Source organism: Trachypithecus francoisi, unplaced genomic scaffold (assembly GCF_009764315.1).
Source record: "Trachypithecus francoisi isolate TF-2019V2 unplaced genomic scaffold, Tfra_2.0 Lachesis_group11, whole genome shotgun sequence".
NCBI classification, from domain to species: Eukaryota; Metazoa; Chordata; class Mammalia; order Primates; family Cercopithecidae; genus Trachypithecus; species Trachypithecus francoisi.
The window spans coordinates 20964168-20991576 of NW_022681456.1; the positions used below are offsets into that span (position 1 = coordinate 20964168).

The following is a 27409-nucleotide window of genomic DNA, read 5'->3' on the forward strand; positions in this document are numbered from 1 at the left end:
TTTTTTTCTTTTTTTATTCCTTTTTTCTTTTTAAAATTCTTTTCTTTAAAAAAAATTATTTTACTTATTATTTGTACAGAGAGAGTCTTCCTATGTTGCCCAGGCTGGTCTCAAACTCCTAGACTCAAGCAGTCCTCCAGCCTCGGCCTCCCAAAGTGCTAGGACTATAGGTGTGAGCCATCACACCGGCCTTAATCTAATTCTTTTTTTTTTTTTTTTTTTTTGTTGAGACGGAGTCTCGCTCTGTCACCCAGGCTGGAGTGCAGTGGCCGGATCTCAGCTCACTGCAAGCTCCGCCTCCCGGGTTTACGCCATTCTCTCGCCTCAGCCTCCCAGTAGCTGGGACTACAGGCGCCCGCCATCTCGCCCGGCTAATTTTTTGTATTTTTTTTAGTAGAGACGGGGTTTCACCGTGTTAGCCAGGATGGTCTCGATCTCCTGACCTCGTGATCCGCCCGTCTCGGCCTCCCAAAGTGCTGGGATTACAGGCTTGAGCCACCGCGCCCGGCCTATCTAATTCTTTAATATTTGAAATTTCGTCATAGAGTTGCTGTGTTGTTTTGTGTTTTTGAAGTAAAAAATTGTAAATTTTTTTTTTTTTTAAGACAGAGTCTCACTCTGTCACCCAGGCTGGAGTGCAGTGGTGCAGTCTCAGCTCACTGAAATTTCCACCTCCCAGGTTCAAGCAATTCTCCCTGCCTCAGCCTCCCCGGTAGCTGGGATTACAGGCATACCACCATACCCAGTTAATTTTTGTATTTTTAGTAGAGGCGGGGTTTCACCATGTTGGCCAGGCCAGTCTCAAACTCCTGACCTCAGGTGATCCGCCCGCCTCAGCCTCCCAAAGTGCTGGGATTACAGGTGTGAACCACTGTACCCAGCCAAAAAATGTAATTTGAGTAGAGGTTTTGTTGTTTAAAATTATTACCCCAGGCCCGGCAAAGTGGCTCATGCCTGTAATCCCAGCACTTTGGAAAGCCGAGGCAGATGGATTGCTTGAGCCCAGGAGTTTGAGACCAGCCTGAGCAGCATAGTGAGACCTCGTCTCTACAAAACATAAAATAAGCTGGGCATGGTGGCGCATGCCTGTAGTCCCAGCTACTCAGGAGGCTAAGCTGGGAAGATCACTTGAGCCCAGGAGTTGGAGGCTGCAGTGAGCTGATATCACACCACTGCAGTCCAACCTGGGTGACCCCATCTTTAAAAAAAAAAAAAAAAAACTTGCTTACCCTAATCATGAAATCTGGAAATGTTCCCTCAGAGGTGGGATCAGGGTGAGGTAAGTGAGATCTTGGGGACACAATTTAATGGGGCTCCAGAAAACTCAGTCAGTAAGATAAGTAATATTCTAGTACAGTTTTTTTAAAGTCAAAATTAATGTAAAGTATCCATGATCAGCAAAGTGTTAAAATTTTAAATAAAGATAGGATCAGCATTACTGATATTTTTCTCAGGCTCTGATATCGGTCAGCACAGCATTGTAAATATTTTGCTTATTATGGAGGTTTTTTTACATTAATTTTTTTTTTTTTTTGAGATGGAGTCTCGCTCTGTCGCCCAGGCTGGAATGCAGTGATGCGATCTCAGCTCACTGCATCCTCCACCTCTGGGGTTCAAGCAGTTCTCCTACCTCAGCCTCCTGAGTAGCTGGGACTACAGGCACTCATCACCATGCTGGCAAATTTTTGTATTTTTAGTAGAGAGGGGTTTTCACCACATTGGCTAGGCTGGACTTGAACTCCTGACCTCAGGTAATCCTGCGGAGGCCTGCCTCAGCCTCCCAAAGTGCTGGGATTACAAGCGTGAGCCACCTTGCCAATTTTTTTTTTTTTTTTTTTTAGCTCACAAGTGCTACTAAATAATTCTGACTGATTAAAATACTACTGTAAAGTATTGTTTATTTTGATGACTGAGGTTTTTGGCATTTCCTTAAATCTTGCCTGGCATTGAGCCTCGGTGGGCTCATCCTGGTCCCAGCCCTGTCCCTTATTGGCATGCGTTTTGTCCCCTCAGCTCTCAGCTGCCCCCAAGGTCGATGTCCGGTCTGCTTGACAGGAAGCCTGAGGTCTTTCTGCCATGATTATCTTTCCCAGTCTTCTCATACTTAGATACTGAATTTTAGTTCTAGTTCCTGGTTCTTTTACAGTCAGACTTTCCACATATGGTACCTGGTCTTTTGGTACTGCATGGATATGCCTCATGGTGCCAGGTACACTCCTCATGTGAGGGTTGTTTTTTTGTTTTGTTTTGTTTTCTGAAACAGAGTCTCACTCTGTCACCCAGGCTGGAATTGCAGTGGCACCATCTCGGCTCACTGCAACCTCCACCTCCTGGTTTCAAGAGATTCTTGTGTCTCAGCCTCCTGAGTAGCTGAGACAACAGGCACATGCCACCACGCCTGGCTAATTTTTGTACTTTGCTTCACCATGTTGCCCAGGCTGGTCTCAAACTCTGACCTCAAGTGACCCACCTGCCTCAGCCTTCCAAAGTGCTGGGATTGCAGGTGTGAGCTACCGCACCTGGCCTCATGTGAGGGTTTTCAACTTGTGACTCTGCTGAGTTAGCTTAAGGCTCAGCCTCTCTCTTCCCCACACCTGCCCCTCCCACCCTCAGCCCAGATGTGCTGGAGTTGCCACAGCTGGGCCTGGCCTAGGCCAGACTCCCCAGGAGACGGAGCAGGCCAGAGGGAGTGAGGGGCCTGGGTTGCCAGGAGAAAGGAGTGATTCCTGAGAGCATGCAGATGGGTTCATGACTGGCCCTTTGGAAAGGCGAGAGCACCTTCTGGAGTGCTTGTTTGGGAACAAAAAAATACTTTTTCAGTGCTCATAGACAGTTTTCTTGTATCTCAGAAAACTTTCTTTTTCACCTGCTCATTACACCAATTTTGAAGAATATTTCCTAAGAATGCGATCACCTGTTTAACAAGTTGTACTTCCAACTAAAAATACTTGCTAACTATCTATCCTCTGGGATTATTCTAGACTAAACTGCTATGATAAATAGCCCCAGGAGGACAATGACTCAAGTTCAGTGGAAGTTAATTCCCTGCAGATGTAAGAGTCAGGGTGAGCACTGAAGTGTGCCCACCCTCGGGGAGGGGCCTGTCATCCCCGAGCAGCCAGGTAGGGGCCAAGTGCAGAGGACAGCAGCCTGGCCCCCATGTGGCTCACATCCCACAATGACCACGGTTGCAGGGCCTCACCTTATGGCAAGGAAGGCTGGGCATGTGCTGGGCTGTGCCCAGAGAGGGAACCAGGCTTTGGTGGGCAGCTCGCCCTTCCTCTGATGTCCATCTACTGCCCCTTTCAAACAGTGTTTGCAAACAGAATGCTCTCAGGGTTTGTCCTGATGTATGTTCATGGCAGAATTGTTTTGCCCCCTCTCCATCCAACAGGGGAGAAGCTGGTGCCCGGGGCCAGAGAGGTTCTGACGGAGATATTTAAGAGCTGTGCCCATTCAGAGCAGACGCTGAGCCTGACACCAGCAAAGCCCATCAGAGTCTCTGACATTTATCTTAGCAAAGAGCAGATCAACTCCCAGACCCCAGGCAACCTCCTCCACCTCTTCTTCACCAATGTCCGGCCTCCAAAAAAGGTGCTGGAAGATCAGCTCACCCAGGTAGCTGCCCGTCCCCACCATACCCAGGCTGGGCCTCGGGTGCCCCACAGGACGAAACTCAGCGTCTCCCTGCCACCTCTGTGCTCCACAGATCCTGAGGAAGTATGGCGTGCCAAAGCCCAAGTTTGACAAGAGCAAGTACAGCAAGGCTGGGAAGGAGCAGCACCCCGTGAAGGTGGTGAGCACCAAGCGGCCCATCACCAAGCCGCCCACCAAGGACAAGGCCGTGCTCAACAGCGTCAGGTGTGTGCCCCAAGGAGCCTGGGCAGCCTGGCCTGTGGGCAGATGTGGGGGCAGCCTCTGTGCAGGAGCCTGGGGGGCCGCAACTCCTCTGGAGGAGCCTGGTGTCAGGCTTTGTCGCCCAGGCTGGAGTGCAGCGGCCCGATCACAGCTCACTGCAGCCAGGCTCAAGCGATCCTCCCACCTCAGCCTCCTGAGTATCTGGGACTACAGGCATATGACACCTCACCTGACTAATTTTTTAAATTTTTCTGTAGAGATGGGGTTTCACCATGTTGGCCCGGCTGGTCTCGAACTCCTGGGCTCAAGCGATCGGCCTGCACTGGCCTCCCAAAGTTCCGAGGTTACAGGCAGGAGCCACTGCGCCCGGTGGGTGTCTGGACCCTTTCTGCTGAGCTCTTTTCTGAGTCCTCAGCTCCATCAGGTGAACACTGGAGTTTCATTTTATCCACAGGTGTGGTCAAATCCTGACCATGCAGGCTGGAAAGCCGACCCATCTAAATGAAGACAACATCTAAAATGTTGTACTTTTTTTTTTTATTGTTGTTGTTTATTATACTTTAAGTTTTAGGGTACATGTGCACAACATGCAGGTTTGTTACATATGTATACATGTGCCATGTTAGTGTGCTGCACCCATTAACTCATCATTTACATTAGGTATATCTCCTAATGCTATCCCTCCCCCCTGTAAATTTTTTTTAATCCTTCTTTTAGCCACACAAATGATGCATAGTTATTGTAGGAAGATTAGAAAATGCATAACGCCTTAAGCCCAGGACTTCAAGACCAACATAGCAAAACCCCATCTCTACAAAACAATATAAAAATTAGCTGACTGTGGTGGCATGCACCTGTGGTCCCAGCTACTCAAGAAGCTACTCAAGAAGCTGAGGCAGGAGGATGGCTTGAGCCCCAGAGGTCGAGGCTGCAGTGAGCCATAATCACACCACTGCACTCCTGTCCAGCCTGGGTGACAGAGCAAGACCCTGTCTCAAAAAAAAAAAGAAAAAGAAAAAGCATAGTGCCTATTGGAAAAAATCAGATTGCCCCATGCATAGCAACTACTTTTAAGTACATGACCTTTGATTTATGCCTCTATATTATTTTCTTAAGTTTTGAATGACTAAAATAGTACAAAATTCAAAAGCATGTGCAGTGAAAAGCCACTCTTCCTCCAACCATTCTTAAGCCTTGAAGTTCCCCTCCCTGAGCCTGCGAGGTTACTTCTGTAGCCTTTCAGAAGAACCCTTTCTATAAATACAGAAGCAATTCTATACATATGCCCAGTGTTGGGTACCATACACAATGTCCACACCTTGCTGTTTTTATTTTTTTATTTATTTTTTATTTTTTGAGACGGAGTCTCGCTCTGTCACCCAGGCTGGAGTGCAGTGACGTGATCTCAGCTCACTGCAAGCTCCGCCTCCCGGGTTCACGCCATTCTCCTGCCTCAGCCTCCCGAGTAGCTGGGACTACAGGCACCCGCCACCACACCCAGCTAATTTTTTGTATTTTTGGTAGAGACGGGGTTTCACCATGTTAGCCAGGATGGTCTCGATCTCTTGACCTCGTGATCCGCCCGCCTCGGCCTCCCAAAGTGCTGGGATTACAGGTGTGAGCCACCGCGCCCGGCTGCCATTTTTATTTAATACTAATTTTGGAAATCATTTCAGACCAGTACAAAAAGAATTCCCCATTCCTTTTTTAAAAAATAGCTACATAGCATTCCATGTGTGGATATGCATATAAATTTAATAGAATATTCTTTAGACACGGGTCTATGACTCTCGAGTACACAGAGATGAAACCTTGATAGCAAAATATTACCTAGCTAGAATCGCTAGAGGAATTGTTTAACCAGAAAAATAAAGATTTTTAAAAGTTAATTCATTATGTAGAAATGGTGTTTTTCAATCAGCACTGTCCCATAGTGCTTTCTGTGCTGGTAGAAATCAGTGCTGTGTCTATATCTGTGCTGTTGGGTACAGCAGCCCCTAAGCCACAACTGGCTATGGGGCATTTGCAATGTGGCAAGGGTGAACAAGAACTGAATTTGTGATCATATTTCATTTTAATTAGCTTTAGGTAGCTACATCTGGCTAGCAGCTACCTTATAGAACAAGGTAGCTCTAAAATATGTAGAAAGAGGGTCTGAAAAGAGTCTCTACAAGATTTTTCACATTTTAAGGCACGGATTTGTCCTTGTAATTTGCTCAGGAAACTTTTCTCACTCAGAGCAAAGGCGGTCTTGAACCCAGCCCTGTCTGAGCCCTAAGCCCTAAGTTGGAGGAGGGGGCAGGAATGAAGGACTGTACGAGGCTGTGTATTTCCTATCGGGAGGAGGTGTGCACATGCATTAGTCTAATTCCAGTGCTTTGGTCTACAGCAGGACTGCCTTAAGTGAGAAGAAGCCAACTGTGAAGCCAAAGTCACCAGAAAAGAGCAAACCAGATGAAAAGGACCCAGAAAAGTCCCCTACCAAAAAACAAGAAGGTGAATGAGCAGATGGGGCCTGGAGTGGGCTGGGACCTGCTTCCATCCTGGAGACTGGGCAGTCCCTCCGGAGCAGGCCTCTGCTTTTCCCGACTGGCCACTCTCCTACTGAGATGGCCTCTGCTCTGGGCTCTGGGTTCCCTGGGGTATCAGGCAGGGCAGCATTTCCAGAGATTCTGGGAAATATTCCTGGCCAGGGATCGCCCCTTGATGCCATCTTTGATGATCGTGAACTTGAGAAGGTAAAATAGCAGTTCCAGAAACACCACATGCCCAGGATGAAGAATAGATGATTGTGACCAAAAAGTGAAAATTGGGAAATCTGCATGGACACTTTCTTCTAGAAGGCACTGGCATAAGCTAGCAGCCCGTGCTGGGGCAGTAGAACGCAAGCCTCCAGAAAGGCCCAGGCAGCATTGGAGAAAGCTGTTCTTGTTGTCTGGAAAATTGCTTTGTCAGTCGGGGATGTTTTAGAGATTCATAGAAAGAGGGGACGTGGGAAACTGCAGCCTGTTGAGGGAGACAGAGCCCTTGGGGACCTGGGCACATGAGGGCTTATGAGTGTCCTGTGCGCAGTGGGTTGTGATGGCAAATGACAATTCCCAGAGTCACGGGAGGGAGAGGGGAGTTAGGTGGGTTGTGCCTTAAGGGAGAGGCTGTGGCGAGAGCAGAGCACATTGGTGGCGTGCAACGTGCTCAGGTCTCACCAGATTCCTCACACTGGACCCTTTCCACCAGTCCCTGAGGAAAAATACCTGACGCTGGAAGGATTTCACAAATTTGTTATTGACCGAGCCAAGCAAGACATCCGCAGTGTCTGGAGGGCGATCTTGTCCTGTGGTTATGATCTTCATTTTGAGAGGTAAGAGGGTTACCCCTCAACTCAGTTGGCACCTTGCATAGAAATTGTTTTCAGCCAAGAGCATAATTTCTGAGGAGCTGGTCCATCTCCCCTGTTGATAATGCTTTCTGAGTTATTTCATAATTTCTGAATTTTTCCCTAAGTGCTAAATGGGTTTTCTAACCCATTTGTAAACAAACCTGTTCTTTTTCTCCACACTCCTGACTTGGAGGCTGTGCTGCTCAGCTTGGGCTGCTGTGACAGGACACCACACACTGGGTGGCTTAAACAACAGAAACTTGTTCTCTCTCAGTTCTGGAGTCTGCAAGGCCCAGATCAAGGTGTCAGCAGTGCTGGTTTCTCCTGGGGCCGCTCTTCTTGGCTCCCAGACTGCCACCTTCTCAAGGTCCCCACATGAAGTCTTCCCTCAGTACTTATCTGTGTTCTAATCTCCTCTTCTTACAAGGACCCCAGTCCTGTTGGATTAGGAGCCCACTCTGATGACCTCAAGCACCTCTTTAAAGGCTCTGTCTCCAAATACAGTCACACTGGGAATTAGGGCTTCAACATATGTATCTGTTCGGGGACTGGGAGGACACAGTTCAGTCCCATAACAGACAATTTCTTACCCAAAGAACCTTGTCCTCAGAGTCATACTTTGCCTCGAGTCCCCATTGCCCTCACTCCTTCCCAGGCAGGGGCACAGCTAGGCCACAGCTCTCCAGGGCTCCAGGACTAAATATAGTTTCCCCTTTCTAGCTATAAGTGAATCCCAGGCACTCCAGAAATCACCCTGCCCTGCCCTCCCTCTGGCTCACACACGTGTGCCGAGATCGCGCCGCTGTACTCCAGCCTGGATGACAGAGTGAGACTCCATCTCAAAAAAAGAAAAAGAAAATGGCTACCAAGGCCGAGCACGGTGGCTCACGCCTGTAATCCCAGCACTTTGGGAGGCCAAGGCAGGTGGATCACCTGAGGTCAGGAATTCAAGACCAACCTGGCCAACATGATGAAACCCCGTCTCTACTAAAAATACAAAAATTAGCCGGGTGCGGTGGCAGGCGCTTGTAATCCCAGCTACTCAGGAGGCTGAGGCAGGAGAATCGCTTGAACCCAGGAGGCAAAGGGTTACAGTGAGCCAAGACTGTACCATTGCACTCCGGCCTGGGCAACAAGAGCCAAAGTCTGTCTTAAAAAAAAAAAAAAATGGGCCAGACAAGGTGGCTCACACCTGTAATCCCAGCACTTTGGGAGACCAAGGTGGGCGGATCACCTGAGGTCAGGAGTTCAAGACCAACCTGACCAACATGGTGAAACCCGGTCTCTACTAAAAATACAAAAATTAGCTGGGTGTGATGGTGAGTGCCTGTAATCCCAGCTACTTGAGAGGCTGAGGTAGGAGAATCACTTGAACCTGAGAGGCGGAGGTTGCAGTGAGCTGGGATTGCGCTATTGCACTCCAGCCTGGGCAACAAGAGCAAAACTCCATCTCCAAAAAAAAAGAAAAAAGAAAATGGCTACCAAAACATGCTTTTTTAAAAAATCCATTTTCAGAATTAAGAAATGCTTTACTGGCCGGGCACGGTGGCTCAAGCCTATAGTCCCAGCACCTTGGGAGGCCGAGATGGGCGGATCACGAGGTCAGGAGATCGAGACCATCCTGGCTAACACAGTGAAACCCCGTCTCTACTAAAAAAAAGTACAAAAAACTAGCTGGGCGAGGTGGTGGGCGCCTGTAGTCCCAGCTACTCGGGAGGCTGAGGCAGGAGAATGGCGTGAACCCGGGAGGCGGAGCTTGCAGTGAGCTGAGATCCGGCCACTGCGCTCCAGCCTGGGCGACAGAGCGAGACTCCGTCTCAAAAAAAAAAAGAAATGATTTACTGCTTGCTGCCAGCCTTTTGTACCATCATTGAAGGCTCAGAGTCAGTCCCCGAATGGATGTTGCATTATGGTGGCAGGGACAAGTTTTCTGAACTTGTTTTAGAAATCAGAAAGTGGGCCGGGCGCAGTGGCTCACACCTGTAATCCCAGCACTTTGGGAGGCTGAGGCAGGCGGATCACGAGGTCAGGAGTTTGAGACCCGCCTGGCCAATATGGTGAAACCCCCTCTCTACTAAAAATACAAAAATTAGCCGGTCGTGGTGATGCGCACTTGTAATCCCAGCTACTTGGGGGGCTGAGGAGGGAAGATCACTTGAGCCCAGGAGGCCAAGGCTTCAGTGAGCTGAGATCCTGCCACTGCACTCCAGCCTGGGTGACGGAGTGAGACCCTGTCTCAAAAAAACAAAAAAATACCCAATAACAGGCCACATTCACTGGGGCCCTCTGGGCGGTGATGATGCCCAGACACATCCTTCCTGCCTCACCATGGGCTTTTCTAAGGGAAGCCAAAGGCTTCTGCTTGGATCATTCAGCCTAGAGAGCCTCTTTCAGAACGGGGGTCCCCCTTCTGAAAGAGGCTTAGGTCTGTCTTTGAGCACTCTTTGGATTGGACAGAGGTGGCCTGTAGGAAGGAGACACCTGATACCGCCCCCTTCCCCCAGTCCCCAGGGTCATGTTCCCAATATGACAGGTGGCCCACTCAAGGTGCTACAGGCTCTGGAATTAGAGGCTGTGCCAGGCATCTGCCTGCCTGCCTGCCTGCCTGCCTCTCTTGGGTTAATAGCCCAATATTATGGAATAAGGACATGCACCCTTTCTGAAAACCTCACACAGTGTCTACCCACCCAGGTCATGTCCGGAATTCGGTGCCCACAGCATGGCTCTGTGATGCTTCAGTGAATATTTCACCCAACATTTTTCTGGAAGTACATTTTTTCAGTCCCCTGAAGTGGGATCAGACAAGATATACTGCTCTGCAGTCTGCTTTTTTTCTTTTGAGATAGGGTCTGACTCTGTCACCCAGGCTGAAGTGCAGGGGCACGGTCACAGCTCACTGCAGCCTCCACCTCCTGGGTTCAGGTGACCCTCCCACCTCAGCTTCTCCAGTAGCTGGGACTGCAGGCACATGCCACTATGACCAGCTAATTTTTGTGGGGGTTTTTTTGTAGAGATGGAGTTTTACTGTTGCTCAGGCTGGTCTCAAATTCCTGGCCTCAAGCAATCTGCCTGCCTCAGCGTCCCAAAGTGCTGGGATTACAGGCATGAGCCACCTCGACTGGCCTGCAATCTGCTGTTTAAAAATGTGTCCACATCTGGCCGGGCGCGGTGGCTCAAGCCTGTAATCCCAGCACTTTGGGAGGCCGAGACGGGCGGATCACGAGGTCAGGAGATCGAGACCATCCTGGCTAACACGGTGAAACCCCGTCTCTACTAAAAAAATACAAAAAATTAGCCGGGCGAGATGGCGGGCGCCTGTAGTCCCAGCTACTCGGGAGGCTGAGGCGAGAGAATGGCGTAAACCCGGGAGGCGGAGCTTGCAGTGAGCTGAGATCCGGCCACTGCACTCCAGCCTGGGCGACAGAGCGAGACTCCGTCTCAACAAAAAAAAAAAAAAAAAAAATGTGTCCACATCATCCCATATTATTCCACTTGATCATTTTCCTGGCTTCCTAGCTTTGCGTTGTTAGGTGCAGTGTAATTCAGCTAATCCCCTATCGATGGACAGTTGGGTTATGTCTGACATTGCTGCAGTAACACAGCCCTGCAGCAGTGCCCTCAGAAGCACACTGTGGCCCATCTGTTCTAAGAGCTCCACAGGTGAATTCTGGAATGGACTTGCTGGGAAAAGAGCAATGACATCAGTGACACCAGCAGCTGACAATTCTTGTGCATTTGGAACATGCTGGGCACTGCTCTGTGCTTCACAGGCATCCTGTCACTGAATTCTTGTGACTGGCCAGGCGCAGTGGCTCACTCCTGTAACCCTAGCACTTTGGGAGCTGAGGCGGGAGGATGGCTTGAGCCCAGGATTTCAGAAACAGCCTGAGCAACACAATGAGACCCCATCTCTACAAAAAAATGTAAAAATCAACCAGGCGCATTGGCTCACGCCTGTAATCCCAGCACTTTGGGAGGCCAAAGTGGGCGGATCACAAGGTCAGGAGATCGAGACCATCCTGGCTAACACGGTGAAACCCCGTCTCTACTAAAGATACAAAAAATTAGCCAGGCGTTTCAGCGTGTGCCTGTAGTCCCAGCTAGTTGGGAGACTGAGGCAGGAGAATGGCGTGAACCCAGGAGGCAGAGCTTGCAGTGAGCTGAGATAGGGCCACTGCACTCTAGCCTGGGCGACAGAGCAAGACTCCGTCTCAAAAAAAATAAATAAAAATAAAAAAATAAAAATTTTAGGCCGGGCACAGTGGCTCAAGCCTGTAATCCCAGCACTTTGGGAGGCCGAGACGGGCAGATCACGAGGTCAGGAGATCGAGACCATCCTGGCTAACACGGTGAAACCCCATCTCTACTAAAAACTACAAAAAACTAGCCGGGCGATGTGGCGGCGCCTGTAGTCCCAGCTACCCGGGAGGCTGAGGCAGGAGAATGGCGTGAACCCGGGAGGCGGAGCTTGCAGTGAGCTGAGATCCGGCCACAGCACTCCAGCCTGGGCAACAGAGCGAGACTCCGTCTCAAAAAAATAAATAAAATAAAATAAAAAATAAAAATAAAAATAAAAATTTTTAAATTAGGCAGGAGTAGTGGCTTGCACTTGTGGTCCCAGCTACTGGAGAGACTGAGTAGTGGGAGGATTGCTTGAGTCCAGGAGTTCAAGGCTGCAGTGAGCTATGATCACCACACTGTGCTCCAGCCCAGGCAACAGAGCAAGACTTTGCCTCTAAGGAGAAGAAAGTTTTGTGACACACTGCAGGCTGATGCTATTATGAGCTCCTCCTTCACCCTCCCGTGTTGCTGCCAACTCTTGGGAGTGAGGCACGGGTGGGTGCCTGGTGCCACGTCCCAGAACGCTGCAGCGTTCCCACTCCCGCCAGCATGCTTGGCTTGCTTCTTTTGAAAGAACTTTCCCCATGAGGAGCTGTACAGGCACCAAGAAACAACCTGGAAGGCGAGGCTGTCTTCTCAGTGTGCTCCAGGAGCTGAGGACAAGACTCTGTAAGAGAAATTCAACCGTCATCCCAGTGCACCCCACCTCACTTTGCCCTTCTCCCGCTGTCCCCACCCCCAGGTGCGCCTGCATTGATGTCCGACATGCACAGAAGGCCTCAAGAAAGTGGACCCTGGAGATGGACGTGGCGCTCGTGCAGTACATCAACCAGCTGTGCCGCCACCTTGCCATCACACCCGCACGGCTCCATCCCCACGAGGTGTACCTGGACCCTGCGGATGCTGCTGACCCCAGAGTGGCCTGTCTCCTGAGTATGTGGCCCTGGGCCTGTCCCCTCCCCTGCTGCCTGATGCGGGCATGCCCCCTGACAAGGGGCGTTTACAAGGGCTGGATTCATTTAGACACCCATCAAACGAACACTTCAGAACATGAACACCTGCTATGCGCCAGGTGCGCAAGGAAGAGGGGGCTGACGAAAGAGGGAGAGCAAGCCAGGGGGCCAGGACTGTGGCCTAATTAGTCTGGGGCCTTTTTAAATGCCCATGAAAGCAAAGCCAGGGAGCAGATACAGAAATGCATGGCTGCAGGGGATGCCCAGGCCACTGCCTGGAGGCCCCACTGAGGCCAGGCTGCCATGGGGAGTGAGAAGCATTTATAGTCTGATAGCTTGCAGTAGAGGCATGAGCCTTCATAATGGAGAACACCATGTTTTTACTAAAAGCTAGGGTTGCAGGAAGTCCCATTCGGGTGCCCCTGTCTTTCGAAAGAGAGAAAGCTGTTCTCTGGGCCGGGCGCGGTGGCTCATGCCTGTAATCCCAGCACTTTGAGAGGCCAAGGCAGGCAGATTACCTGAGGTCGGGAGTTCAAGACCAGCGTGACCAACATGGAGAAACCCCCATCTCTACTAAAAATACAAAATCAGCCGGGCGTGGTGGCACATGCCTGTAATCCCAGCTACTTGGGAGGCTGAGGCAGGAGAATCGCTTGAGCCCAGGAGGCGGAGGTTGCAGTGAGCCAAGATCACGCCATTGCACTCCAGCCTAGGCAACAAGAGGAAAACTCCATCTCCGTAAAAAAACTAGGATTGCACACAAAATATAAATTGTTAGTTCCCAGACGTCCCCCCTTTACAAGGTGTTGGCGAGCAGCTCATTACACTCGCACCAGGGGCTGTGCTCAGCCGCTTGCCTCATCAGCAACAGGTGCAGAGTCCTTGCTCTCTCCTGGGTGCCAAGGAGGTAAAGGTGGGCAAGAGGTTGTCCCTGACTTCCGTCTGTGGCAATGTGAAGGGTGAAGAACTGAAGGGCAGTGTGCCAGTAGCACAGTTTACTGCTTTTGATATGACATCGCCATTGGGGGACGCTGGGTGAAATGTACACGGGACTCTTTGTGCCATTTTTGCAACCTCCTATATTATTATTTCAAAATAGTAAGTCAAAAAATAATACAGTGGACAGCCCTGGCATGGCCCTGAAGGTAGATGAGGGGGCCTTGGACTCCTTAAGAGCCAGCACCTCCATCTGGCCAGCCAGGGCCTCGCCCTTTGTGTCTGCTTGGCATAGGCACAGGCACATCAGGGGCCACTCGCTCACTGACAGCGTCTCCAGGGTCCTAGGTAAAAAATCCACCACTCCTGTTCCCAGTGATAGGGACCCCCTGTGTTGCCTGTGAGTCAGGCATCTCAGCCGATCTGGCCAAGATCTCAGCCTGACTGCTCCTGCGCCCTGCAGACGTGCCCATCGAGAGCCTGCGCCTGCGCTTCGCCTTGCTGCAGTCCCTCAACACCACGCTGGAGACCTTCTTCCTGCCCCTGGTGGAGCAGCGCCAGACACCTATGTACACCCATAGCATCGCCGCCCTGTTGAAGGAGGCCAAAGGTCAGTGCCTGCACCCGCCCTGGCCCTGCCGGAAGAGAGAGGTGACCTGCAAGACGCCAGGACCAGAATCCACAGGCAGGGTCCTTGGGCAGCCCCCCGGGAAGATGCCTTCCCCCCGAAACCTTTCATCTAGCAGGCTGGGCTCCTCTGGAGCAACAGGTCCACCCAAAGGAAGTTACTTTAATTATAAAAGTAACGTATGCTCTGAAAAGTAAAATTATTTTTAAGGTTTTCAAATTAATTAGAAATATATGAAGTTCTGTTTACTATCTGGCCTCCACATCCCTACATCCCAGAGTGACATTGTTAACAGATGAGTATCCTTCCAGACTTTTCTCTTCACATACAAACAGACACGTGTGTACACACAGAGCTTTTTGTCTTTTTTTTAAATTAAAAATAGGTATTATTTTCTACATTCCATTTTGCAACTCTAGTTTCTTTGCATTGTTTCTGGAAATTGGGTGTCTCCTGGGAATGACAAAGGGTAAATGCACTTAGCAGCTGGCTGGATGCGACACACCACCCTCCACAGTCAGGACCCGGCTCTGCTGCCACCAGGGGGCCTGAGAGTGCCACACCCAGGGACCTGAAGAGAGTCTTGAGGGTCTGGGAAGGAAGGGACAAAGCCCCACCCAAGCCTCTCCCACATTCCTCCCCTTAGGGCTGATCTTCTATGACACGAAGGTGACCGTGATGAATCGAGTGCTGAATGCCACTGTGCAGAGGACAGCGGACCACGCGGCACCTGAGATCACCTTGGACCCACTGGAAATTGTGGGAGGTGAGGTTGGCTGCAGAGGGCAAAAAATGCAAAATGGCAGTGCCTAAACACACTAGTGGATTTCTGGAACATAAAAGAAGCTTCTAGAAGAAGGGGGTCCAGGGCTGGTGCGGCAGTTCCTCCTGTCATTCTGCTGGAACATCCTGGTGTGTGGCTTCCTGCTGGAAGGTCCCTTCAGGAGCTCGGGGAAGGGGCATAGCAGAAGGAGCTTGGCTTCCAGGGGCCCGCCTAGCTGCATGGGGTCAGATGGGGCAGGCTTTGCTCTGATCAGCCATGCGACTGCCAAAAATGAGGATTCCAGCATCAAAGGAAAGGGAGAGAAGGGCATTGGGGAGGCTCCCCAGAGTCTCTGCCACAGCGTATAGACAGACAGAAAAGATACACGCAGAGGAAACGAGAGAGGAATTGGGGGGCGAGGACCTCCCCAAGAGGCAGAGGGAAGCTTCTAGAAGATGAGAAGGGTCCAAGCACTGGTGGCCCAGGAGGGCAGGTTCCAGAGGTGGGAGCCACAAGTGCTAAGGCACAGAAGGCTCTAAGATGTTCTAAGGGCAGAGAAGGCACAGGGGGCCAGTGAGGGAGCAGGGGTCCAGGCACAGGCACAGGCCTGCTAGGCCCAGGGTCTGTCCTCAATGGGAGGGCAGAGGGCTGCTGCGGGGGGTGCTTTGATCAGCTCATCTCACTTTCCAGGGGAAATCAGAGCTTCTGAAAACTCCTACTTCTGTCAGGCTGCCAGGCAGCTGGCCTCAGTGCCGTCGTCTCAGCTCTGTGTCAAGCTGGCCAGTGGTGGTGACCCCACATATGCCTTCAACATCCGCTTCACTGGGGAGGAGGTCCACGGCACCAGTAAGTTGTGGCCCACCAGGCTTCCCGCTGAAGGAGCTGTGTTTAGTGTCCAGCCTTAGCCCCAGCTGCCCAAGACCTCCATTCCTAAGAGTAAAAGCTGCATCCTCAGCGCCTGTGCTGCAGAAGCCTGGTCTGCACCCAGAGTGGCCTCATACCCATGTCCTCCAGACCGTGCCCCTGTGGAAGCCTCACCCAGTCCCTCCTGGGCTTGGGGATGGCACCTGTTCTCAGGGCCCTTCTCGGTGCCGGTTGGCCCCCTCCCCGGGAAGGGCCCTGGCTGAGGAGTTGGTAGGCCTGAAAGCTTGTGTGTGCCCCATGAGAGGCAGGGTGTTGGGGAGTCCTTGGTTAAGATGGCACCATCGCACTCCGCAGGGATGAGGACTGGCAGCTGAGCAAGTGCTCCCTTGTGACCCTCATGCTTAGCCCCAGAAGTTCAGGAAATGTCTCCACTGCAGATGCAGAAGAAACCTAGTTTCTCCACAGCTGGGCACCCTGGAGGGAAAGGCTGTCCGGGCAGGAGGGAGCCCCCACCCAGCTCCTTCTCCCCTTTCCTCTGATCTGCCCCCACGGGAATGCAGCTGCCTCCCAGACAGAGGACCCTGGCATCCTATGCGCAGGCCTCCTAGGCCTCTCTGAGAACAGCTCTGGTTCACTGACAGCCCAGGCTCACGCTCGACACCTTATCCTCCCCACAGCAGTGAACCTGCCCAGAGTGCCAGCCCTGGCCCATCCTACACATAGGGAAACTGGGACTCCACAAAGCCAAGTCACTTCCCAAGGTCAGGCAGCCAACTGGGGTTCCAGGGTCCAGGCCCCTGGCCTTCCAGGTGTCGGCAGTCAGGACGCTCCTGCTTCTCCTTGAAGCAGAGGTGAGGGCCAGGCCCAACATCTGCCCCTGCACTGGGCCCCCACACTGGGTTTCCATGTGGCTCTGACCAAGCAGGGTGTGGGCACAGCTGTGCTCAGAGCTCCCTGACCTCAGGGTACCAATAGGGAACACAGGGAAGGCCAGAGGAGGAGATTTGCAAGGAAACCAAAGGCCCATCTTGAATGGCGGCAGGAGAGGATGAGCAGTGACCGTTGCCCTTTGCACATTCACACGTGTCCATTCACTTACACAGTCATTGGGCAGATGCGAGCCCAGGCAGTGGGGGAAGCAGTGCTGAGTGAAACCAGGCAGCCCAGGGGGACAGACATGGACCAAACAAGTCCACAACTCAGGCAGGCTTGCAGCTGTGAGAGGTTGCCAGTGTGGGGACCTGCAGTGATCTCACTGAATTCTCGAATGGCCTTCGGGGAAGGTACGGTCACTCTCCCATTTGACAGACAGGTGACTGAGCCTCGGGGACATCTTGCCCTCTGTGGTATCACTGGGTGGCCCCGCTAGTGAGTGGAGAGCAGGATTGGACCTGAGGCCTCCCAGGCCTGAGGTGGCTTCTTTCCACCCCGCCACAGCGGCAGGCAGGCCATGGAAAGAGTGGCCGCTCTGGCCAGCAGGTGAGAGGGAGGGAACGGTGCCACCTCCCGCTGGGACGCCTCCAGGTGCCCATGTTTCTCATCTGTCCTGCAGGCGGCTCTTTCCGCCACTTCCTGTGGCAGGTGTGTAAGGAGCTGCAGAGTTCCTCGCTGTCGCTGCTGCTGCTGTGCCCCAGCTCAGCTGTCAATAAGAACAAGGTAGGCGGAGACCGAGAGGAGGCTCCACGTCCCCAAGCTCAGGTCCCAGCGCAGTGGCTGGTGGTGGCGGGGCAGTGTGTGTCTCATCAAAATTAAACCTTTTCAGAAACCCTCCCAATCTGTGGGGACAGGCCCTTGCACACTGCCTGGGCAGGCTCTGGGAGCTTGCAGTGACTTCTCTCCTGCCTGCCACAGGGTGCGGTGGCCTGAAACACATGTTCATTGGCGGGCACAGAGGCCCATGCCCAGGTCACCTCATGCCCGCCTCCGCTTCCAGGGCAAGTATATCCTGACCCCGAGCCCCATCACCTACGGGGAAGAGCAGCTGCTGCACTTCCTGGGGCAGCTGCTGGGCATTGCTATTCGGGCAGACGTCCCGCTGCCCCTGGACCTCCTGCCCTCCTTCTGGAAGACGCTGGTGGGCGAGCCCTTGGACCCTGAGCAAGACCTGCAGGAAGCGGACATCCTCACCTACAATTACGTCAAGAAGTTTGAGAGCGTGAGTACAAGGCACAGTTCTTCCCGGGGCCTCCCCGCCACCTTGCTTAGGCCTCCATGCAGACCCGAGCTCCCTGCTGAGGCTGGGTTGGGATCCCCCAGAGGACCTTAGGGGTGTGAGCCATCTGCCAGGAAGGCTTGTTTCATAGGGACAGAGGCCTCTGGCCTCCCTCCCTGCTGGCAGCAGAGCTTGGAGGTAACATGACCAGCCCTGCTGGTCCTCCCACATTGGTGCTCATCACCTGGCCATGAGTAAGGGCTCCTGGAGCTGAGTGAACAGGCACTGGGGGAACGCCTGTAGGGGTGCAGGTTAAGAGTTGTTTCAGGGCCTCAGACCACAGGAGTCAACCCTGGGACCACCTGAGGTCAACCAAGGGAGAGGCGTCAGGATGGAGCCCTTCCTGCCTGTCCAGGGCACCCGTAGGTTTTGAGAGCATGGTGCTGTTGCCCAGCACCCCCCTGGAGGTGGATGGGGTCCACAGTCCCTCCATTCACTCAGTGGCCGTCACTGAGGCCCTGTCATGGGCCAGACAGGCTCCGGGCACTCACCCTGTCCTCAGGGAGTGTCCAGGCTTGTCTCCTTCGTGGTGGAGGGTGGAGGGCTTTATTCCATCATCACAAGGTCAGGAGGAAGGTGAGGCTCACCAAATGGAGGTGACTTGCCCAGGCCCTCACAGCTGGCAGGGAGCAGAGCCACCGGGAGCCCAGGGCTGCCTGCTCTGACTTCCGGGCTCTCCAGCACCACACGCCCTGGAGCTGAGAGAACCATCCTGGCTGAGTGTGGAGGGCAACATCCCACCCAGTGCCCCTCAAGGCCACGAGAGTGAACATCGTGCCTGAGGCCTGGCAGAAGCTGCTCTCTCCTGGGCCTCAGGTGAAGGAGGTGCCAGCTGCTTCTGGGTACGCCAGCAGAATACTCCGTGGCTGACTGAGGCACTGCCTGGCCAGGTCTCTGCCATTGTCCCCCTGGGTCACTCAGGGCAGCCATTGCAAGACAATAGCAGAGCCAGAGTCCCGGATGCCAGTGGCTTCTCGGTAGAAACAGGGATGACAAGGCATTGTCTAAAGGGTGGAAGGAGAACACCCACAGTGGACTGAGGGTTTATGCATCTCTTGCACTCTTCCAAGGAGTCCTTCTGGGGCCCTGGGTGCAGCGCAGGCTGGGGCTGCAGGGGATGCGAGGCGGGGTCCTGGCGGACAGGCCAGCTGAGGCTTCCGGCTGCAGGGATGGCCAGGGCCCCAGAGGGTGTGGGGTGCAGAACCACATGGTGCTGTGGGATGTGTACTGGAAAGAAATGCTCTCGACTTGGATCAGTGGAGTGTCTGCAGTGAAGGGATAGGGAGGTTGCTACTAAGGAGACTCCAGGCTTAGACCTGAATGTCCGTCCACCTGTCACTGTCCCTGAGCTGCAGTCAGTCTCCTTTGGGTCTGACCCTGTCGTCTCCCAGGTAGCCCAGCAGAGACAGTGTGAATGAGTTTCCCTGGACCCTGATTCTGGTCGCCAAATGTGGGGAGGCAGTAGCCTGTACACCTCCACAGACAGGACTAAGTCAGGGCTGTCTGGTGGCAAGGGACAGAAATCCCAGCTGCAACCAGCTTTAGAAAAAATTGTTTAAAATTAGTTGCTCTTAGACTGGGCACGGTGGCTCATGCCTGTAATCCCAGCACTTTGGGAGGGTTAGGTGGGCAGATCACAAGATCAGGAGATCAAGACCGTCTGGCTAACACAGTGAAACCCCGTCTCTACTAAAAATACAAAACATTAGCCAGGCATGGTGACAGGTGCCTATAGTCTCCAGCTGCTTGGGAGGTTGAGGCAGGAGAATGACCTGAACCCGAGAGGCGGAGCTTACAGTGAGCCAAGATTGTGCCAATGCACTCCAGCCTGGGCAACAGAGCAAGACTCCATCTCAAAAAAAAAAATTAGTTGCTCTTAAAACAAAAACCATGATGGGTTTGACTTCAGGCAGGGCCAAATCCAGGTGTTCAAACAGTGTCATCTAGTATTGGTCTCAGGCCTCTTATCCAGATTGCTTTAAAAAAAAAAAAAAAAAAAAGAAAGGCCAGGCGCGGTGGCTCACGCCTGTAATCCCAGCATTTTGGGAGGCTGAGGCGGGTGGATCACAAGGTCAGGAGTTCAAGACCAGCCTGGCCAAGATGGTGAAACCCCGTCTCTACTAAAAATACAAAAACTAGCCAGGCATGGTGGCGGGTGCCTGTAATCCCAGCTACTCGGGAGGCTGAGGCAGAGAATTACTTGAACCCAGGAGGCGGAGGTTGCAGTGAGCCAAGATCGCACCACTGCGCTCCAGCTGACAGAGCGAGAATCCATCTCAAAAAAAAAAAAAGAAAAAGCGGTCTGGGTGCAGTGGCTCACGCCTGTAATCCCAGCACTTTGGAAGGCTGAGGCAGGTAGATCACCTGAGGTCAGGAGTTCGAGACCAGCCTGACCAACATAGTGAAACCCTGTCTCTACTAAAAATACGAAAATTAACCAGGCATGGTGGTGGGCGCCTGTAATCCCAGCTCCTCAGGAGGCTGAGGCAGGAGAATTGCTTGAACTCAGGAGGCAGAGGTTGCAGTGAGCCCAGATCGTGCCACTGCATTGCAGCCTGGGCAACAAGAGCAAAATTCTGTCTCAAAAAAAAAAGAAAAGAAAAGAAAAAGCAAAGAAAGCAAAATTAGTCTCAGGCAGGCTCTCCCAGCATATGGGCAGAGGTGGCCTCTAGCAGTAAAGGGTTTCCCATCCTATAGTCCGCCCGTGCCAGTGAGACAGGATCGCTGCCTCCAAACAGTCATGGGAAAAGGCCTGGAATGTGGGTCTCTTCAGCCTGGCCTCGGTCACATGCCCGGCCCTGAACTGATGTCAGGTTCTGATTGGCCAAGCCCATGTCACATGCCTATCCACACGGCCAAGGGTAGATCCCACCAGCTGCACCTGGGATTTGCCCAGCCACCTGGGGATCAGGGTTCCACCTCCCATGGCCTTGTAATGAGCCTCACTCTGCCTCCACCCTCCAGATCAATGACGAGACCGAGCTAGAGGCCCTGTGCGCTGAGATTGCCTCCCAGCACCTGGCCACCGAGAGCCCTGACAGCCCCAACAAGCCCTGCTGCAGGTTCACCTACCTCACCATGACGGGCGAGGAGGTGGAGCTGTGCAGCCGGGGCCGGCACATCCTTGTGGCGTGAGTGTGTGCACGTGGTGGGGGCTGGCGGGGGCTGGCCAGGGTATGACAGCAGCATCTGTTCCTGGGCAATGGCACAAGGACCTAGGTCAGGTGACAGGTGGATTTCACCAGGGGAGGGAGATGAGGCAGGATGGTGGGTGCCAAGAAAGAGGGTCCTCAGCAGAAGGGGTTTACTGAGAAAACAGCAGCTCTGAGGTGGCGGCACCAGAGGCAGGAAAGGACTGGGATGACCCGGGCAGCTGGGCCCCAGGCCTCTCCCAAGAGAGGATCCAGGACCTCCGGCTGAGTGGGTGTGGCTCCCAGACCCAGCTGTTTGGTGGTGTTCTCCCTCACCTGTGCCCCTCACCTGGGCAGGTGGGAGAACAAGGACATCTATGCGGCAGCCATCCGGAGCCTGCGGCTGCGGGAGCTGCAGAATGTGGAGTGCGTGACGGCCGTGCGGGCTGGCCTGGGCTCCATCATCCCCCTGCAGCTGCTGACTACGCTCAGCCCGCTGGAGATGGAGCTGCGCACCTGCGGCCTCCCCTACATCAACCTCGAGTTCCTCAAGGTAGACGGCCCAGGGCTAGGCTGGGCAGGGAGGTGGTGAGCCCCAGGCCTGCCTCCCTGTCACCCTTAAGTCCAGCAGCCGGCATCGGCATTGGCCTATCTCAGCTCTGTCCTTGCCATAGACCTGTATCATTGTCATCGTTGTCATCTCCCTGTGCTCACAGCCCACACGCTGCACCCTGCTCTGGGATTGGGCCTGGCCTGCAGACCCCAGGGCTGGGGAGGTACTGGGTAGGTGGGGTTCCAGGGCTCCTGACACCTCGGCCTCTCCTCCCCAGGCCCACACCATGTACCAGGTGGGGCTGATGGAGACGGACCAGCACATCGAGTTCTTCTGGGGGGCCCTGGAGATGTTCACCCAGGAGGAGCTGTGCAAGTTCATCAAGTTTGCCTGCAACCAGGAGCGCATCCCGTTCACCTGCCCCTGCAAAGATGGGGGCCCCGACACTGCCCATGTGCCCCCGTACCCCATGAAGATTGCCCCCCCAGATGGCACAGCAGGTACCGCCCTCCCCTGGCCATTTCCCAAGTAGGGACACACTAGCCCATCTCTGTTTGGAACTGGGGCTGCCAGGCCCCATGTGAAGGGAGAACAATGAACAGGAGCCCCACATGCCAAAACCCAGACATCATTGAGGATTAGGGCCGGGCAGGAACCAGCCATACGGGCCTGCTGTTAGATACCTTCTCATATCTTAAAAGAAGCTGAAAATCCAGAACGCTTCAAATCTTCTAACTTTTAAATGCAGAAAATGGGTAAAAACAAAACAAAACAAAACAATTTGCTGGGCAGACAAACCCATCAGCAGTTTGGCACATATGCTGTCCAGCAGCTCTCTCCCCTTTTCCCTCCAAGAACTTCTCCCAGGTTCCCAGGCCCTCATCCCCATCCTGCTGGGAGCCAGGATTGGCTTAGGGCTACCCAAGGAGGCAAACCTGGAAGCGGAGGCCAGCCCAGCTTCCATGGGAGCCTCACAGACGGGGGCCCAACCCTCTGACGCTGGCTCGGTTTCTTGTAGGTTCCCCAGACTCTCGCTACATCCGCGTGGAGACCTGCATGTTCATGATCAAGCTTCCCCAGTACTCCTCTCTGGAAATCATGCTGGAGAAACTTCGTTGTGCCATTCACTACCGCGAAGACCCCCTCAGTGGCTGACAGGAGGAAGCCCCAGAATTAGGATGTCACTGAGGCACCTGCTCTGCCGGCTTGGGAAGCCACTACTGCAGCCCGTCCCTCCAGGGCCCTGCGTGAGGAGTTGGCAACATTTTGCTTTTCCAAACTTTCGTCCACGTTCCAGGGCCTCCTGGAAGACTTAACCTTTTGTCTTTGTACGTTTCGTGATGGGTTGGTTCTTTTGCTGCCTGTTTGTGGTCTATTTGTAGGATAGTTTAGTTCCCAGACAGTTTGTGTCTAATTTGATCTTCTTGGACATTGTCCCTCGTGGCCACCAGATTCTAATGCCATAAGGCCCCAGCTGGTTCCCCATCACAGAACCACCCAGCAGGAAGCCAGGGGTACAATGACCTCAGCCACACAGAGCATCCGTGCTTTAGCAGAGCGCCTCCACAGACAAGCCTGTGGCCAGCCCTCCCCTCTGGCCTCCAGCTGGAGTTGCTCCAGAGGCAGCCCCAGCAGGCCTCCCTCCACCTAGAGGTGGCTGGGCCAGTTGCCCAAACATGGGAGACACACAGGGAGCTTTATATGTTCATCTTCCTGCTTTAGAACTTGCTCCCAGTCTTGGTTTTTCTGAGGAAAAGCCCACAGTGGTTTCCCTGCCCCTCCCAAACCTCCCTATCTGCCATCTGTCTCTTCTGGGCCCTAGTCTGACAGTTTTCATCTGAGGCCTCCTCAGGAGCAGGAGACTCAAGGGTTCATCCCGACCTTAATTCACAGAGCCTAGCTGGGTGCATCCCAGCTGCAGGGGGTGAGAAGACACCCAGAGGTGGGAGACAGTGCTCAGGTGGGGGCCTCCTCTGAGACTCTGGTTGAAGAGGAAAGCACATGATTCAAGCCCACCCCACAAAAAAGGAGCACAAAATGCTCAGAAATGGCCCTTCCTCCCTGCAGTGACATAGGACAAGGGAAAGGGCCACACCCCCATTTTCAAAAGAGTGGACTGAGGTGCTCTGCTCAATTCGGGGTCTGCTTTAGTGACCCAGACACGCAAGTCCAGATGGAGACTCCAGGGGGGTCCTTCTGCCCCTCTGGCCAGCCCTGCCTAGCACTCCCCATCACCCCATGTAAGTGTGTGTGCCAGGGCTGGGCTGCCTCCAGGCTCACCCACTGCCCCAGTGCATCTTTGCCCCAAATAGGTCTTTGTCCAATGGTACTCTGTTCATGAGCAGCACAGGCCATCTTTTTGGACACTGTCACTTTGGGCCTTGCCAGGTCTCACAGAATCACATCGCTGTATTTATTGTATAATATTGTGAATATTGGAAGTTTTGAATGAGTGCTATCTAGAAGGTTTTGGAGTGTGGATGCTGGTCCAAGAAAGAAGATGTGCCCTGGCCTGCTGGAAAGATTGTGAGTTCTAGAGATAGAGCCGTTAGCATCCATCTCCTCCCTGTAACTCTTAGGAAATGCATCAAGGACCATTATAGAAAGGATCCCCTGACCTCAGGATGAAATCGACCTAGGGTTAATCATGACAGCTGCATCAGTTGTATTTGATGCAAGTCACCTCTGGAGGTGAGTGCCCGCAAGCAGTTCCCCTGTTTTGAAAGAAGATGGTCAGCCCACTGCCTCCCCAGCAGCCACAGCTCCCTTGAGTTTGGGGGGGTCACATCCAGGATGTATTCCTGACAACAAGGATCCTTTTATTTTCATTTCTGCAAAACGAAAGAGCCTTTGGATTTATTAGAAGTGGTTTTTCCTCCCTGTATCTTTAAATTCTTGGTTCTCTTTAGTCCTCATCCCTTGAATGGACTTGTCAGCTACCTCCCCAGGAGGAGTTCAGAAGCTTCTGTTGGCCATCACTTGAGTGGATGACAGCTGTAAGGTATCTGCTGCTAACATGGCTGCTTCTCCGAGAGCACATTGAGGTCCAGACAGTTCCAAACCTTGGCCCTAAAAAATGTGTGCTGTAAAGTTACTTGATGTATATTTATTATAATTATTTATGGTTGCATTTAACAAACTTTTCATTCAATCTGATGCTATTTACACCATGCTGTGTAAAGGAAGCTCACTAAAGGAAAAAAGTCACACCAATAAATAACCTTCATCTAATTTTGATTTACCTTAAGAGTTGTGTGATCATCTACTCTTGCTGAGCAAGTTCAAAGACTGGCATGCTTGGATGGCTCTGATATTTAAGCGCTGCCAAGTGGCTAGGAATTAAAGTGTTTCTAATTATTATGGTCTCTTGGCATTTGACGTGATTCTTACCCCATGAGGCTTTTAAACTACCCTTCCCCGAACCTGACTCTTGAGTCTGTGCATTGCATGTAGAAATTACGAAGGCAGGGGAATCCAAGATCAAAGCTAAACCTAACCCTACATCCCCTGCCCACTTTTTGTCCTGGCAGCTAGTCTTTGCACTTGGGCCTGGTGTGGGCATTTTTCTCAAGCGGATTGTTACCGTGGCAGAGTCTGGGCCCCTCAGACACAGCTCCTCCTTCAGGAGCAGGTGGTGGATATAGACCTACCTTGTGCAGAAGGGACATACAGGAAAGATGTGAGGACTTGCTGAGTCTTGCTGTTCATGATCAACACTCAGCTCCTTGCACAGCTGCCTCACCGGCCAGGGAGCCCAGGTTGGCTATACTCTGGATAATCTCAGTTCTCTGTAACCTGCTTGTCCCCTCCTACTGTTCCATGGTAGTCTTCACCCAGAGTCACTTTATTCTCATGCTTTCAACTCTACCTTTCTTGTACTTCATAAAAGCTAACTTTGGAAGGGTGGCAAGATGACCAAGTAGGAACAGCTCTGGTCTGCAGCTCCCAGCGAGACCAACACAGAAGGCAGGTGATTTCTGCATTTCTAACTGAGGTATCTGGCTCATCTCAATGGGACTGGTTAGACAGTGAGTGCAGCCTACAGAGGGTGAGCTGAAGCAGGGTGAAGCATTGCCTCACCCAGGAAGCACAGGGGGTTAGCAAACTCCCTCCCCTAGCCAAGGGAAGTCATGAGGGACTGTGCCGGGAGGAATGGTGCACTCCAGCCCAGATACTACGCTTTTCCCATAGTCTTCGCAACCTGCAGACCAAGAGATTCCCTCCCGTGCCTACACCACCAGGGCCCTGGGATTCAAGCACAAAACTGGGCGGCCGTATGGGCAGACACCGAGCCAGCTGCAGGAGTTCTTTTTTTTTCATACCCCAGTGGCACCTGGAATGCCAGTGAGACAGAACAGTTCACTCCCCAGGAAAGGGGGCTGAAGCCAGGGAGCCAAGTGGTCTAGTTCAGCAGATCCCACCCCCATGGAGCCCAACAAGCTAAGATCCACTGGCTTGACATTCTGACTGCCAGCACAGCAGTCTGAAGTCAACCTGGGAAGCTCGAGCTTCTTGTGGGGAGGGGTGTCTGCCATTACTGAGGCTTGAGTAGGCAGGTTTTCCCCTCACAGTGTAAACAAAACTGCCAGGAGGTTCGAATTGGGTGGAGCACACCACAGCTCGGCAAAGCCTCTGTAGCCAGACTGCCTCTCTAGATTCCTCCACTCTGGGCAAGGCAGCACTGAAAGAAAGGCAGCAGCCCAGTCAGGGGCTGACAGATAAAATTCCCTTCTCCCTGGGACAGAACACCTGGGGGAAGGGGTGGCTGTAGGTGCAGCTTCAGCAGACTTAAATATTCCTGCCTGCCAGCTCTGAAGAGAGCAGCCGATCTCCCAGCACAGCACTTGAGCTCTGCTAACGGACAGACTGCCTCCTCAAGTGGGTCCCTGACCCCCATGCCTCCTGACTGGGAGATATCTCCCAGCAGGGGCCAACAGACACCTTATACAGGAGAGCTCTGGCTGGCATCGAGCAGGTGCCCCTCTGGGACGAAACTTCCAGAGGAAGGAACAGGCAGCAATCTTTGCTGTTCTGGTACTGGTCTGGAGTGGACCTCCAGCAAACCCCAGCAGACCTGCAGCAGAGGGGCCTGTTAGAAGAAAAACTTAACATACAGAAAGGAATAGCATCAACATCAACAAAAATGACATCCACACAGAAACCCCATCCAAAGGTCACCAACATCAAGGACCAAAGGTAGATAAATCAACGAGGATGAGGAAAAACCAGCGCCAAAAGGCTGAAAATTCCAAAAACCAAAACACCTCTTCTCCTCTAAAGGATCACAGTTCCTCCCCAGCAAGAGAACAGAACTGGATGGAGAATGAGTTTGACGAATTGACAGAAGTAGGCTTCAGAAGGTGGGTAATAACAAACTCCTCCGAGCTAAAGAAGCATGTTCTAACCCAATGCAAAGATGCTAAGAACTTGAAAGAAGGTTAGAGGAATTGCTAACTAGAATAACCAGTTTAGCGAATAACATAAATGACCTGATGGAGCTGAAAACAGCACAAGAACTTCGTGAAGCATACACAAGTATCAATAGCCAAATCGATCAGGTGGAAGAAAGGATATCAGAGATTGAAGATCAACTTAATGAAATAAAGTGAGAAGACAAGATTAGAGAAAAAAGAATGAAAAGGAATGAACAAAGCCTCCAAGAAATATGGGACTATGTAAAAAGACCAAACCACATTTGATTGGTGTACCTGAAAGTGACAGGGAGAATGGAACCAAGTTGGAAAACACTCTTCAGGATGTTATCCAGGAGAACTTCCCCAACCTAGCAAGACAG

The 27409-nt window shown here is 52.5% G+C and overlaps 1 protein-coding gene across 9 annotated transcripts in view; it reads left to right on the forward strand.

Moving 5' to 3' along the window:
• The window catches only part of HECTD4 (HECT domain E3 ubiquitin protein ligase 4), a 230032-nt gene extending 205059 nt beyond the window's left edge, over window positions 1–24973 (forward strand). For 7 of the 9 annotated variants that reach the window (XM_033220529.1, XM_033220532.1, XM_033220533.1 and 4 more), the window contains exons 63-76: window positions 3395–3618; window positions 3710–3861; window positions 6248–6354; window positions 7093–7216; window positions 12318–12508; window positions 13928–14074; window positions 14739–14858; window positions 15546–15701; window positions 17272–17375; window positions 17653–17874; window positions 20896–21062; window positions 21420–21615; window positions 21893–22115; window positions 22634–24973. In XM_033220529.1, coding sequence (XP_033076420.1) covers window positions 3395–3618; window positions 3710–3861; window positions 6248–6354; window positions 7093–7216; window positions 12318–12508; window positions 13928–14074; window positions 14739–14858; window positions 15546–15701; window positions 17272–17375; window positions 17653–17874; window positions 20896–21062; window positions 21420–21615; window positions 21893–22115; window positions 22634–22770 — 2270 coding nt within the window. In that variant the 3' untranslated portion in view covers window positions 22771–24973. Of the gene's footprint in view, window positions 1–3394; window positions 3619–3709; window positions 3862–6247; window positions 6355–7092; window positions 7217–12317; window positions 12509–13840; window positions 14075–14738; window positions 14859–15545; window positions 15702–17271; window positions 17376–17652; window positions 17875–20895; window positions 21063–21419; window positions 21616–21892; window positions 22116–22633 lie in introns of those variants that run through there. The other 2 variants (XM_033220530.1, XM_033220536.1) reach the window with 2 other exon arrangements.
• Window positions 24974–27409: the final 2436 nt, after the last annotated feature.